Source organism: Cucurbita pepo, chromosome LG08 (genome assembly GCF_002806865.2).
Source record: "Cucurbita pepo subsp. pepo cultivar mu-cu-16 chromosome LG08, ASM280686v2, whole genome shotgun sequence".
In the NCBI taxonomy this organism is placed as follows: Eukaryota; Viridiplantae; Streptophyta; class Magnoliopsida; order Cucurbitales; family Cucurbitaceae; genus Cucurbita; species Cucurbita pepo.
The window spans coordinates 3,730,237-3,744,449 of record NC_036645.1 but is presented as its reverse complement, the minus strand read 5'-3'; the positions used below and the strand labels follow the sequence as shown (position 1 = coordinate 3,744,449).

The following is a 14,213-nucleotide window of genomic DNA, read 5'->3' as shown; positions in this document are numbered from 1 at the left end:
CCATAATCAACTTTTTTCAGAAACCCTAAATTTATGTTCTTTTGATATTTTCTCAAGCTTTTAACATAATTAATGATGATACTTTTCTTTAGAAAAAAAAAAAAATTAGTATTCGATAAATTTTAATTTTAAATATTAAAAAATTGGCGCTCAGTAATTTCAATCAAAATTATTGGTGTACCAATTGGGTTGATATAATCTTTTAGACCAACCCAAAATGGTAGGTTGGTCGGGCCCCGACTCAGGGGCAACTCAAATATAGCTCACAACTTGCTCAACTCAACCCAAATTTAGAGAATATGAGTTTGTACGTGATACATCTTCATAGTTATGAAGTCTTTTGAAAAGTTCAGAGCAAAGACACGAGCTTATCCTCAAAGTGACAATATTATATCATTGTGGAGATTGTAATACATCTCCATAGTTATGAAGTCTTTTGGAAAGCCCAGAGCAAAGACACGAGCTTATCCTCAAAGTGAATAATATTATATCATTGTGAAGATTTGTAATTCCAAAATATTAATAAGTCAGATGCATCACCGTTACAAATACCCAATATTCTTAATTCTAACATTAAAAGTATGGCGAGATTTGGTTGATTTGTAACCTATTTTCTGGTTGACTTGACAAAAGGAATGTCAACCTGCTAAAGTGATGATAATTATTAAAATTTAGAGAGTATTAATTCTGATTTTGAAAGTTGGAGACATGTTTTTTTTAGTTTTCGATAATTTAGTTTCGCAAAAAATACTCTTATTATTTAAAATATATATATATATATATATTACTCTTAACCTTTATTCAACATTTTAGCAAGCCGGATTAGAACAAGAAATCGGTGCATTACCATGATAACACCGAACTGATTGAACATTTCAGATGCCAGGATTCAAAAAAAAAAAAAAAAAAAAAAAAACCCACAAAAATCTACCTCAGTTAGTTCATCAGTTGGGTCATTACAATTTTTTTGAAGAACAGTTGATTTTGATCATTCAAATCACTACCTTAATTGTTCTAACAATTTCCTCTCAAAATCTTTAAACAAGAACAGAAAAATTGATTATAGCTTAGAGTAGAGAGAATCTTAAGATTTGCTTTATTCTTTTTTATTTGATTATTTTAAGAAAGAAAAGGAAACATGTTATGGTGTCTTATCCGCTACTTTCTTCGATCCATCGCGGTCATTATAATCTCCATTTTTGTATGCTTCTCTTTAAAAGTAATGCAGAAGAACAAAACCCGCAAAAAAATTGATTTAAATTTCAGAGAGCTTCGAAAAGAGTACACAAAAAGGTATGTATGTTCTAGATCTATGCAAGTTTTTTGAAAAATTGCTGTTCTTATCCGCCATTTCATCCACATTTTACTTTTGACGAAATCCCATGGACTCTGTTCTTGATGGGTCGTATTGATTTCTGGGTTTTTGAGATGAAATTCACTTGGATTCATCTGGGTTCGCCTGAAATTTCTGTTGTTCGAAGGATTTCTTGCTGGAATTTGATTAGAAGGTCTTCAATGGGATGATTTTGAGTTCATTTTATGAGGGCTTTGGCGAACATTCGAAGAATGTTTTTCATTGGCCACAAAAAATGGAAATGAAATCGACCTATTTGTTTATATCTTCCCAGTTTGACAGTTCCTCTGTTATATATATATATATACAGGATTTGAAACGATCGAGATTACTCATTCATTCTGTATCGATTCGCATTGCGCCAAATCTCCGCCTCCTGGATTTGTTCATAATGCGAAACGGTTAGATTAAGCGATAATCTGGTTTTTCTTTTGCAGTTTTGTAGATCTTTGTTCTTCAGCTTCGCGAATCAATTAGGTTTTCGTAACCCTTCTCTTAGTTTTTGATTTCGGCGAGAACTTTTACGAAGGGATTTGAGAGAAAATCATGGGGCATTCGGCGCCGGTTTGGGATTGCAGAGCCGCGATTGAGATTACGAAGGATTGGAACGGCATTGATCAAGTTGTTCTTAGAAATCCCAAAGGAGCTTCCGCTAGGGTTAGTTTTCTTCTTCCATTTTCATCGCGTTTGAACAAGAATCGACAATGCTGATTATATATAATCTTCTTTCAATCCACACTTTTCTATTTCGTTGTGTTCTTGGAGTTAGATGATCGATTGAAGAATCTCTTGTTCTTGATGAGTTTTCGTTTTGTTTCTGATCATAATCTTCTTTCGATCGACACTTTTCCATTTCGTTGTGTTCTTGCGGTTGAATGATCGATTGAATCTCTTGTTCTGGATCGGTTTCTGTTCTGATTCTGATTATGTAGATTAGTTTACATGGAGGACAAGTTTGTTCATGGAGAAACGATCAAGGGGAAGAACTTCTCTTCACAAGTAGTAAGGTACTGATTTCATAGAACTGGCTGGAGTTTTTGAATTTGATTCTAAAAATGGAATGTTTATGCGAAGAAATTGAGTATCAGTTCATACATCAATGGTGTAGGCAATCTTTAAACCAGCAAAAGCTATGAGGGGAGGAATTCCAATATGTTTCCCACAGGTTTATAGGATTATCTTGTTCATCTCCAAATCTCTACAACAATCTTCATTCATTCCTGATATTATCAACCAAAATTCTTGTAGTTTGGTAACTGTGGAACACCAGAGCAGCATGGGTTTGTCAAGAACAAGATCTGGACAATCGACGATAATCCACCGTCATACGTGGCTGACCTCGACGGAGCGTCCTCCTTCGTCGATTTACTATATAGATCTTCAGAAGAGGATTTGAAATGTTGGCCCTATAGGTAAACTAGATGATGTTCTTAGTTTGAACCTTTTAAGATCTTGAAGAATGTATAAGTTTTTGACATTGGTAAATTCCTGTCAGTTTTGAGCTTCGGCTTCGGGTGTCTCTACGACACGATGGAGACCTGATTTTGAGTTCTAGAGTTAGGAATATCAATGGAAAACCATTTGCATTCTCATTTGCCTATCACACACACTTGGTGGTTTCGGACATAAGGTATTATCTTCTAGAGTCTCATAGTTCGTTTTGTTTGATCTGTATGTTCGTAAATTTAGATTCTTATACATGTTTAAATGAAGCGAGGTGCGAATCGAAGGCTTGGAAACGCTCGACTTCTTGGACAATCTATGTCACAAAGAGCGGTTTACAGAACAAGGAGATGCCATAACCTTTGAATCTGAGGTAACTTGTTCTGTATATTTAGGTTCATTACATTTCTTGGGGTATCAAAGCTGTTGTAACATAATATTGTCGATTGGTAGGTCGATCGAGTGTATTTGAATACTCCGAATGCAATTGCGATACTTGATCATGAAAGGAAGCGGACTTACGTGATCCGAAAGGAAGGATTACCGGATGTGGGTAAGATTTAGAACGTGTAGATGCTGCTATACATGTTCGAAAATATTGCATTAGGGGCTTGGAATTTAGTGTTTTGGTTTTGTGTATGGTAGTTGTTTGGAATCCATGGGAGAAGAAGTCGAAAGCAATGGTGGATTTCGGGGACGAGGAATATAAACAGATGGTGTGCGTTAACGGAGCGGCGTTGGAGAGACCGATCATGTTGAAGCCTGGTGAGGAATGGAGAGGGAAGATGAAACTCAGTGTCGTTCCCTCGAGTTTCTCTCTCGACTTGTAGAGGAGATGGAACCGAGACGGGGGGGACGGGGGACAGCACGGGCAGACTACTTTTTTAATGTGGGTGATGCTGTGCTGTGTTGAAAAGTAAAGTAAAGATGGTTGTAGTTTTAGAAGAAGTTTTTAGTAGAAATTGATGAAATTAGGAAGAAGGGTGTTGGGTTATATCGTTGTAAGCCAGTTGTGATGTTTTTAAGGAGTGGCTTGGCTGCATTTCCCCACTGAACTATCTTCTTGTTTTTAGAGGAAGAAAGGGTGAATTCATTGTTTTCTTTGTTGTTTGGAATTAATATTTTTTTAAATTTTTTTAAATTTTGTACAATTTATATGGACCTACTTAAGACTTAATTTTGTTTCATATTGGATTAATTTGAATTCAAAATTTATTAATAAAGGCTTCCGTTTTTTTATTAACGTACTCGAGGACAACCCTAACAAAATAGCAGTCTATTATTCTATGGCTTTGAGAGGAAGTGCCGTAAAAAGAAACTGAAAATGCTTAAACCTCTTCCAATGAAAAATGGGAGTTACTCATTCGAACCTCCTCAACGGGTGAAGCATTAATAGGAGCAAAGTGTCACGGTCATGCTCGCCTGCCTATCAGATATGAAATGTCTCAGAATGTACTATAGGGAGAAAATATTATGACTACGCCTGTCAGATATGAAATGTCTCAGAATGTACTGTAGGGGGAAATATCATGACTACGCATGTCAGATATGAAATGTCTCATATATCATGACTACGTCCTGTCAGATATGAAATGTCTCATAATGTACTAGGGGATACAACTAGTTGTCAACTTCTCCCTACCCAAGGTTATATACTGTAAGCCGTTGTTATTTCTCTCTTGCTTGCTTATATAACGTCTCTTTCAAAAATCTCTCTTTCGAAAATCTCTCTCTGCCCTCGTTTTCTAAAACCTTCTCTTAAAACTGATGGTGTTAATATAACACATGCGGAAGCAATTTGGATCTTAGGCACTTTTAGAACATCAATTATTGTAAATGACTAGCATGTTCATAAGTATTAAAACTTAATGAGTTTAAATACTAACCTTTTGTAGTTCAAACTCCTTTTGCCTCACGAACCGATTTCGAACCACCACTAGTGTCTTCTCCACTATTCTCCGGCCTTAGAACGGGATTGTGGAATCCGGTGAGTGACTAAACTTGGGAGGGATTTTGTATACGTGAAAGAGAGTGCTTGTGAGAGGTTTTTCATCAAGATGAAGAATCCCTTCCAAGTATCATGATCACTCTATTTAAAGAGTCAAGTTTGCATGTTCATGCAAACTTGAGATCACCAAATCTTGACACTTAAAATTCCACTCAAATGTTTGGGATTATGTGGCAAGCATGCATGTTTGAGTTAACCAAATTTTGACACTCAAAATTCCACTCAAACTTGTGGGGTTTATTTGGCAAACATGCAAGTTTGGTTAAACCAAATTTTGACACCTCAAAATTCCACTAACATGATTTTTCCATTAGATGAAAGTCAACATTTTGACTTTCTTCATTTTAATTAGATGAAAGTCAACATTTTGACTTTCTTCATTTTAATTCAACAATTAATTTGAATAATGAATTTCAAATTAAAGTAACATTAAATAATTAATTAAACTATTTAATTAATATTTAATATTAATTCAAATGCCAATCCCAGTCAATTCCGACACATAATTGATTAAGATATTTAAATCTTATTTAAATATCTCAGATTCTCTCTTTTCGTTTATTTCGTAAATAAAATAAAATTGCGGTTAAATATATCGTATATATGTAACGCATATTCCCTAATTTGAATTCGAACACTTCGAACTCACTCGTCACACTGTTCTATGGTTTAGTCCGATATGAGCTAGCAGAGGGACCTAATGGACCTATAGATCATGGGCTCCAACGATTCAAGATTAACCGATTAAACTCATTAACCTGGTTAACCAACATTCGTTAACTACTAGGACACTCCACTATAGCCTAGTAGTTGCACTCCCCTCACTATAGATATATTTCTGTCCATCTGATATAACCATGATTAGTAAGTCGATCCTTCACAGGTTGTTCGTAACTAGAGCTGGGTCAATTTACCGTTTTACCCCTGAAGTTACTTCTTGTTCCTTATGTCTCACTGATCCTCTAATAAACAATTGGTTTGTGGTCCAACCAGTAAACCGAATCCCTCTCAGGCCAATGAGAGGGTGGGGCCCCTTGTTCAAGACCTGGAGTCAGTGCTTAAGGGAACTACCTTTCTTCTATCCCTAAAAGTGGGTAGGAGTGAATTCCGTCTTGCACCCCACGTCCCCAGCCATTCACCCAGTCTTACCCCTGAAATGGGAGGCCTGTTGAGTCGGCGAACTAGAGCCACTCTCACCCATGCAAATCTAAGGATAATTCCGAATAAACAGGAGTTCATGGTTAGCTCAGGATTAAAACCGAGTTACCTAGGTTATCGAATGAAAAGAAAATCAGTCTCAACAGTAAACGACTTTATAAAGTGAGAGTGGTTTTCTTCATGGTCCGATCTTATGCAATACTCATTGCATAGGACGCCCCCACTCACATGTCTCCACATGCACAATTTAGTGATCGCATTGTTTATATCATATACAAAAGTGGGCCGCATCCATAGTGTCCCCAGAATAAGGTACTCAGCCTTATCCTTATACTATAGATCATTTTGACTATATACTTGAACTTGATCCACTCTTATGTCTCTACATATAGTTCAAGTAGTCATACTATAGCCAGAGTGTTCTTAGTTTATTGGATTTAGATTAATGATCGTAAAGTTCACTTTATTCAATAACAATTTTTCTGAATAAACAACAATAATAACTTTATTGAAAATAGAATATATCTTTGTTTACAAACTATGAGTTTTAGGACATAAAACCCAACAAAAACCGAGGCCAGAGGCTCGAGCATAGTCGCTTGGCCGTAGGCGACGCAAGAACGAATTAGCTTAGCTCACTTGTCGTTGGAAAGTAAGTGCCGTACAATCGCAAGTCCGCTACCATTAAAAGTGCGATTATGACACAAAGCAAGCGTATCTCTCAACTCGATTCAAAGGTCTCATCCACTCGCCTTCCCAATCCATATTCTGACGTCGGAGGGCTCTTCCATAGGGAGTGAAGAGGGATTTTTTACAATTATTTTGAAAAGATAATAAATGGGAAAAATTTTCTCGAAATTATAACGTCATACATAGGGTCCGCCAGTAAGCTTCAGAAACGTTAAAAAGAATAAAGAGATAATAACGAAAAATTAAATAAGAGGAAGCCACTCTAATTTATCAGAGCCAGGTTTCGATCCTGGGACCTGTGGGTTATGGGCCCACCACGCTTCCGCTGCGCCACTCTGATTTGTTGTTACACTGGTTCCATTTATTATATTATTTTAAATAAATTATTATAAACGCTTAAAAGTTATCACAATTTTATCAAACAATTATAAGCCTCAAATTAAAATTTAAAACCAATGAAAAAGAAAGTTATTGGGCCGTTTTTTAGATGGGCCTCTTTAACTTTGTAAGCTCCAACATGGGCTTTACTCAGCAAATTTGGGCCCAAATTTGAAATCCTCTTCTTCGTTTCCCTCGGCCGGATCATAAACCCTAAACTTCGAACAGAATTCCGATGCATTGAGGTTTTGACGTTGTAACAGACTCATCTAGGAAGCACGCCATCGGCGTTTCGACGTAATCCAATCATCCATGGCTCACATTTCTTTATCTAAGCCTCACTACAGCCGTATCCGGGTTCTTTCCAGTTCTTCAATTTCGTGCCCAACCGCCCTCAATTCGCTTAATTTCTTCAGCTCTACTCAAGAACTGATCTCCCCAGCTACTCAAAATCAAAGCCCCAGTGATCAATCCGATGCTGCAGTGGCTGTTAATGTCGACGTGCAAGTTAATCGAAGAACCCCTAGAGGTAAGCATCGAAACCCAGAAAAAATTGAGGATATTATTTGTAGAATGATGGCAAATCGTGAATGGACAACTCGTTTACAGAATTCCATTCGGTCGTTGGTTCCTCAATTTGATCACTCTCTTGTTTGGAATGTGTTGCATGCTACTAAGAACTCGGATCATGCGCTCAAGTTCTTCCGGTGGGTAGAACGAGCCGGCTTATTCCGGCATGATCGCGATACCCATTTGAAAATAATTGAGATTCTTGGTCGAGCTTCGAAGCTTAACCATGCCCGTTGTATTCTTCTTGATATGCCCAATAAGGGTGTTGAATGGGATGAAGATTTATTTGTTGTATTGATTGATAGTTATGGTAAAGCTGAGATAGTTCAGGAAGCTGTGAAAATATTTCAAAAGATGAAGGAATTGGGCGTTGAGAGAAGTGTTAAATCTTATAATGCTTTGTTTAAGGTGATTTTGAGGAGAGGGAGGTATATGATGGCGAAGAGGTACTTCAATGCTATGTTGAATGAAGGAATTGAGCCGACTCGCCATACCTATAATTTGATGCTTTGGGGTTTCTTTCTGTCGTTGAGGCTCGAGACAGCCAAGAGGTTTTATGAAGACATGAAGAGTAGAGGTATATTGCCCGACGTCGTTACGTATAACACTATGATTAATGGGTATTATCGGTTCAAGATGATGGAGGAGGCTGAGCAGTTCTTTACTGAGATGAAGGGGAAGAATATCGTACCGACAGTGATAAGCTATACTACTATGATAAAAGGTTACGTTTCGGTTGGTCGAGTTGACGATGGATTGAGATTGTTTGAAGAGATGAAGGCTGTTGGTGTGCAGCCAAATGGTATTACTTATTCAACTCTGCTCCCTGGTCTGTGCGATGCAGAGAAAATGTCGGAAGCGCGACAAATTTTGACCGAAATGGCGAGCAAGTATATTTCTCCAAAGGATAGTTCCATTTTCATGAGATTGTTATCTTGCCAATGCAAGCATGGTGATTTGGATGCTGCTATGCACGTGCTGAAAACGATGATTCGATTAAGCATTCCAACAGAGGCTGGACATTACGGTATTTTGATCGAGAACTGTTGCAAAGCTGAAATGTACGATCGGGCAGTTAAATTGCTCGACAATCTCGTAGAAAAGGAAATCATATTGAGGCCACAAAGTAGTCTGGAAATCGAGCCTAGTGCGTATAACCCTATTATTCAGTATCTGTGCAACAATGGACAGACTGGAAAGGCAGAAACCTTTTTCCGGCAGTTGTTGAAGAAGGGTATTCAAGATGAGGTTGCGTTTAATAATTTGATTCGTGGCCATTCCAAAGAAGGCAATCCTGAATTAGCATATGAAATGTTGAAAATCATGGGTAGGAGAGGCGTGTCGAGGGATGCCGAGTCTTTTAAGTTGCTTATCGAGAGCTACTTGAGTAAAGGCGAACCAGCTGATGCTAAAACAGCTTTGGACAGCATGATTGAATGTGGGCACTATCCCGACCCGGCGTTGTTTAGATCCGTGATGGAAAGTCTATTTGCAGATGGGAGGGTGCAGACCGCGAGCCGAGTAATGAATAGTATGTTGGATAAACGAATAACCGAAAACTTAGACTTAGTTGCTAAAATCTTAGAAGCCCTTTTCATTCGAGGGCACGTCGAGGAAGCATTAGGACGAATCGATTTGCTAATGAGCTGCCACTGCCCGCCTGATTTCAATAGTCTTTTATCTGTTCTTTGTGAAAAGGGGAAAACCATTGCAGCTCTCAAGCTTTTAGATTTCGGGTTGGAAAGGGAATGCAACATAGAGTTCTCGAGTTATGAGAAAGTACTCGACGCGCTTTTGGGGGCAGGGAAGACATTGAACGCGTACTCGATTCTATGCAAGATCATGGAGAAAGGAGGAGGGGCCAAGGATTGGAGTAGCTGTGATGATCTGATCAAAAGGCTGAATCAGGAAGGGAACACAAAGCAAGCTGATATTCTCTCAAGAATGATGATCAATGGTGGAGGAGACAGAAAGGGAAGTAAGAAATCTTGTGTTGCTGTTTGATTCAATATAACTCAAATTTTGGAGGGTGAGGGCGGCGGTGGCCGCTGGTCGGACGCAGGGATCGCTCCGTTCAGGTCATGTAAGCCTTGCCCTCTGCATTCACCATTGCTTTATTTCAATGAATCTCAAGCTATTACCCATCTGTTGCTATGAAATTTGTCTGGACCTCTGTTTTGTTCTAAGCTTTGCTATCTCTGGCCATTGGTGTTCATAATTGTTTGAATAATATGATTCTGTAGCCCTCCAAATGCTCTCACCAATTCCCACTCAAATGGGTTCAAGTGATTCAATTTATTATGATAGAGCATTATTTAACACTATTTTATTCATAAAATTCTTGTGTATTATTGTAATTTTAGTCTAAATTAATAAAATAAATTAATTTAAAAACATGGTTGAATTATTTTAAAGTTTCATTAATTCCCATTATTTTTTAAAAATGTTAAAAAAAAAATCATATTAATACACTTATATTAAAAGAATTCAAAAATATTTTGATAATTTAATCTAGGACTTCATATTTTTGTTAATCAAATAATTTTTAATTTAAAATGTGGAGTATTTATAATTATTTTTCTAGAATTTAGAGATTAAAATATTCTTTTAAACTTATTTTTTAAAGAAAAAAAAAATTTAAAAATAGTAGTAAATTGAATGAAAATTTGAAGTGAGGATTTTATTTAGGATTGTGAAGCTGTCAGCTAATGAAAAAGTTGTACAGGCTAGGTCCTACGAAACTTGCCAGTAAGGCATTCAAATTTCACATCTCCCAATTAATAACACACGTCTTCATTTATATTTACAATTTTAAAAAATACTCTTAAAATATATATATATATATATATCATAATGCTCTCGTAACTTTGAGTATAAGTTGTCATAACTTTACTTTGCGCTTTTTAAAAAAAGTCTTTTACTATCGAGAGATATTCTTTTACTTATAAACCCATAATCTTATTACCTATAACTCAGTTTAATAGCTGTATAACATTATTTAGTATGATATTCTGTAAAATACCAAACAAATAACATAAAAAAAAAAGTAAAATCATTTTGTCGGTTTAACTCATGTTCATATCATAAAAAATTTGGTTTGGGTAAGGATGTCGATATGGATTTATCTCTAGTTATAGATCGAGACATTTTTAGATTTAACGTAATTGTTCCGATTATAAATTTTTTAACACAAACAACCTTTATCAAATAATAAATTAGGACACCTAATCATAATTTTTTTTAATTAGAATGGTTTGGAAGATTGTTCTAATTATTTGTTCAAATTTTTTATTTTTATTACGAGTAAAATGTTAGTTTATAAATTATTTATTTTCAAACATTTAAAAAAATAATTATGAAAAAATGTCATAAATAAAATCAAAGAATCCAAATTTAAAATTTAAAATGGAATGTATTTAAAAGTTGCAGATTTGGAGTTTGATTTTTTTGTAATTACATTTTTAACCTTTACTTAAAATTATAATTTGGTGTATATACCAAAATTTTCAATATTTTATTTAATAATTCCACGATATTTAAAAATGTATATCATGATGGGTCATGACGAGTGAGACTCGGGTCAATGCCAATCCCTATCACTTGAGGTAAAGCCTCTTAAGGCTCTTGCTTACGAACCATCCGAGAATTAATACAACTCAGTAAACGACTTAATGGTCCACAAAAAAATGACATGTGTTCGTCAGTAATGATTTAGGTCCTACAAGTGCATCGTGCACGTTCAAATTGTGAATTTATATATATATATATATATATAAAATAAATATTTTTAATACTCGAACTTTTTTCAAAATAGTTTTATGTAATGAGAATGACGTAGGAGACGAGTGATAAGTATGTACGCTCGGTTAGCCATATGATTTTCTCTATTTATGTGAAAAAAAAAGAGAGAGTTGGGACAAAAATGAGAATGAGAGGTTGTTAGGCCATATGATTTTACCAAATTGGATTTTGTGCTACGCAACGCAACCAATCCAAACGCCTCGCATCCAAATTTCTGTCAGTTCGTTCTCATCGCAAGAGCGGATTTCCGGCAGCAATTCGTTCAACTAAGGTAATCTTCTTCTTCTTCTTCTTCTTCTTCTTTGATTTGTTCATCTCTGCGTGTGAATTTGAGTTCAGTTCTCCTGTGACATGGAATTACGTTCTGTTCTTCTTTCCGGAGGAAACGATTTCGATTTCCTAATATTTAATGCGATTCATGAACTCGACTAATTAACTGAATAGATTCCTTTTTCTTTGTCTCGATTTCTGCATTGATTTTGAATTGACTGTAATTAAATCAGATTTCCGTGAAGGAGTTCGTTAATTTCAGAGAATATGACAGAGCCGCCATTGAAACCTGTTCTCCAGAAGCCTCCGGGGTATAAAGAACTGAATCTCGCTGCTCAGCCGGTGGTGAGACCGTCGGCGAGGAAATTGATTCTTCCTTCGCCGATGAACCAGAAGAACAAGAAGCGACGGAGCTTCTGCCGTGGATGCTGTTGTTTCCTCTGCTTTTTCCTTCTGATTCTGATCATTGTGGCTGTCGCCGCTGGTGGAGTTTTATACCTCTGGTTTGAGCCAAAACTCCCTGTCTTTCATCTCCAATTATTCCGAATCTTGAAATTGAACGTCACCGACAAATCGGACGGCTCGTATCTAAACGCGAGAACCCTCGGTCGTATCGAAATCAAGAACCCTAACTCGAAGTTATCACTGAATTACGGCGATATCGAGATCAAAATCGCCGCTGGAGAAGGAACTCAAACTGAATTAGGATCAACGATTTTGCGAAGCTTTGTTCAATCTAATGAGAACAAGACGAGTTTGAAGATCGAAACTATAGTCAGCAATGAAACAGTCGACAGCGGAGCGGGCTGGAAGTTGATCTCCGGCAACCGAACCGGCGAGTTAATAGTGAACGTCGGAGCAGAGACGAAAATCGGATATATGGTGAATGGTCGGAGAATGCCGCCGGTGAAGATCGAAGTGACGTGCGGAGGCGTGAGGTTGAAAAGTCTCAACAGAGGCGACATGCCGAAATGCTCCATCCATTTGCGCCGATGGTTTCTGTAACCAAAAAAGGAAAAAATAAATTAAATTCAATTAAATCAATTAAATTAAATTAAATTTGGTAATTACAGTGGGATTAAACTTTATAAAACACAGAAAAGTTGATGCGATTTGTTACCATAGAAAACAAAATAGGTATTATTTTGGTCTCATTTTTTGGTAACCTTTTTTATTTTATTTTATCAGCTTGTTTGGAAAAGAAATTTGTTTATATGAAATGAAATTATATTATATCTCAATTTTTATAATAAAATTATATTATCTCTACCTTGTTATGTGCGGAAACCTCTAGATATGTGAAAACGGACAATATTTGTTTGCGATGAGCTTAAATTATTACAAATGGTATCAAAGCTAGTCACTAGGGATGCGCAAACGAGGACATTGACCCCAAGAGGAGTGGATTATGAGATCTCACATCAATCAGAAGGGAACAAATCATTCGTTACAAAGGTGTGGAAACCTCTCACTGGAGACATGTTTAAAATTCGGATATATGATTTATACATTTTTTAGCCGTGAGGCTTGGATTAACAAATGTGGGTTTGCTCGATTTGACTTTTTTTTTTTTTTTTAAATTTCAACAACGTTGGAATCAGAAATTTGAATATATGATTTTTAGAATAAGATGTATAACCCGAGAGAATACTACCAATTCTTACTTTCTAAAGTTTTAAAACATACACTTCTCCATCGAGATTTGAAGAATATTCTATATGGTCCCTTAAAATTGAAGAATATTCTAACGAGTGTCTCGAGATCGGAAACCTACTTTATACTACATTCTTAGTCAACCAACCGTCTTTATACTCGATAACCATTAAGAATCACTTCTCAAACTTTCCAACTTGAAATCACGATAATTATACACACATTAACCCTGAATCTTACGAATAAAAATGTTAAATATAATTTTTAAAAAGGAAAAAAAAAAAGGATTAGTTTTATAATTATAATCTTGTATGGAATATACAATTAATAGTAAAAGTAAATATTGTAAAGTTAATATATTAAATAGTTGATTTTATTTAAAAATTTTAAAATATTTAGTTGAACTGGTTGGTGCATTAGTATTTTAGATTTAAGGCTAATAAATGAACAATTATTTAAAGTTGGATTAAGACTGGTATTATGGGATTTTGTTGGGTGTGTTAAATATTTATTTTTGGTGGAATATCACATTCAATATTGAATTTTGGTGCTTGGATTTTTAGTTAGGTTTGGGTATGATTGAATCTTTGATTTGTTGACGATTTAATTTTTTTTTTTTAATTAGGAAGGCTAAAATTAAAAAAAATTATTCCTAAATTTTCAAAATAAATATAAAATAATATATATATATATATATATGTATATATATTTCAAAAATACAGTTGAATTTTAAAAAGTTTTATTAATAATTTTCAACTTTTAAAAATGGGTATAGACGAAAATTGTCTATCTATTCCACATAGAGTATCTCTAAACATTCTAATGTTCTTTTTAAAGTGTTTTTTTTTTAATTTAAAGTATTTTAAAGTTTTTTTTTTTTTTTTTTTT

General features: G+C 35.5%; 3 protein-coding genes and 1 non-coding gene across 6 annotated transcripts; 3 read left to right on the top strand and 1 right to left on the bottom strand.

Moving 5' to 3' along the window:
• The first annotated feature begins 977 nt into the window (after positions 1-977).
• LOC111799616 (putative glucose-6-phosphate 1-epimerase) lies at positions 978-3,907 on the top strand. Its single transcript, XM_023683030.1, has 10 exons — positions 978-1,293; positions 1,665-1,755; positions 1,854-2,011; positions 2,287-2,361; positions 2,463-2,519; positions 2,603-2,766; positions 2,850-2,984; positions 3,068-3,170; positions 3,251-3,350; positions 3,443-3,907. Exons 3-10 carry the CDS (start codon positions 1,901-1,903, stop codon positions 3,625-3,627), a joined length of 930 nt encoding a protein of 309 aa, XP_023538798.1. The 5' UTR covers positions 978-1,293; positions 1,665-1,755; positions 1,854-1,900; the 3' UTR covers positions 3,628-3,907.
• A 3,014-nt stretch (positions 3,908-6,921) lies between these two features.
• Positions 6,922-6,993, bottom strand: TRNAM-CAU. Its single transcript has one exon. It is a non-coding gene; the product is annotated as a tRNA-Met (tRNA).
• A 267-nt stretch (positions 6,994-7,260) lies between these two features.
• On the top strand, positions 7,261-9,928 carry LOC111800665 (pentatricopeptide repeat-containing protein At2g37230-like). 2 transcript variants are annotated; one of them, XM_023684468.1, is made up of 2 exons: positions 7,477-7,560; positions 7,641-9,928. In XM_023684468.1, exons 1-2 carry the CDS (start codon positions 7,507-7,509, stop codon positions 9,603-9,605), a joined length of 2,019 nt encoding a protein of 672 aa, XP_023540236.1. In that variant the 5' UTR covers positions 7,477-7,506; the 3' UTR covers positions 9,606-9,928. The 2 variants fall into 2 exon arrangements, with proteins under 2 accessions (XP_023540235.1, XP_023540236.1); XM_023684467.1 differs by having other exon boundaries at positions 7,261-9,928.
• A 1,562-nt stretch (positions 9,929-11,490) lies between these two features.
• On the top strand, positions 11,491-12,693 carry LOC111799797 (NDR1/HIN1-like protein 6). 2 transcript variants are annotated; one of them, XM_023683277.1, is made up of 2 exons: positions 11,491-11,673; positions 11,918-12,693. In XM_023683277.1, the coding sequence occupies exon 2, from the start codon at positions 11,940-11,942 to the stop codon at positions 12,675-12,677; it is 738 nt and encodes a 245-aa protein (XP_023539045.1). In that variant the 5' UTR covers positions 11,491-11,673; positions 11,918-11,939; the 3' UTR covers positions 12,678-12,693. The 2 variants fall into 2 exon arrangements, with proteins under 2 accessions (XP_023539045.1, XP_023539044.1); XM_023683276.1 differs by having other exon boundaries at positions 11,493-11,673; positions 11,906-12,693.
• The last annotated feature ends 1,520 nt before the right edge of the window (positions 12,694-14,213 follow it).

What these genes read in the sequence shown, in the direction of transcription:
- LOC111799616 (XM_023683030.1), top strand. Translation starts at nt 1,901, where the DNA reads ATGGGGCATTCGGCGCCGGTTTGGGATTGCAGAGCCGCGATTGAGATT. An exon ending in TTGGTGGTTTCGGACATAAG is followed by an intron (nt 2,985 to 3,067) that starts GTATTATCTTCT and finishes GTTTAAATGAAG; the next exon opens with CGAGGTGCGAATCGAAGGCT. An exon ending in CCATAACCTTTGAATCTGAG is followed by an intron (nt 3,171 to 3,250) that starts GTAACTTGTTCT and finishes GTCGATTGGTAG; the next exon opens with GTCGATCGAGTGTATTTGAA.
- LOC111800665 (XM_023684467.1), top strand. Translation starts at nt 7,344, where the DNA reads ATGGCTCACATTTCTTTATCTAAGCCTCACTACAGCCGTATCCGGGTT.
- LOC111799797 (XM_023683277.1), top strand. Translation starts at nt 11,940, where the DNA reads ATGACAGAGCCGCCATTGAAACCTGTTCTCCAGAAGCCTCCGGGGTAT.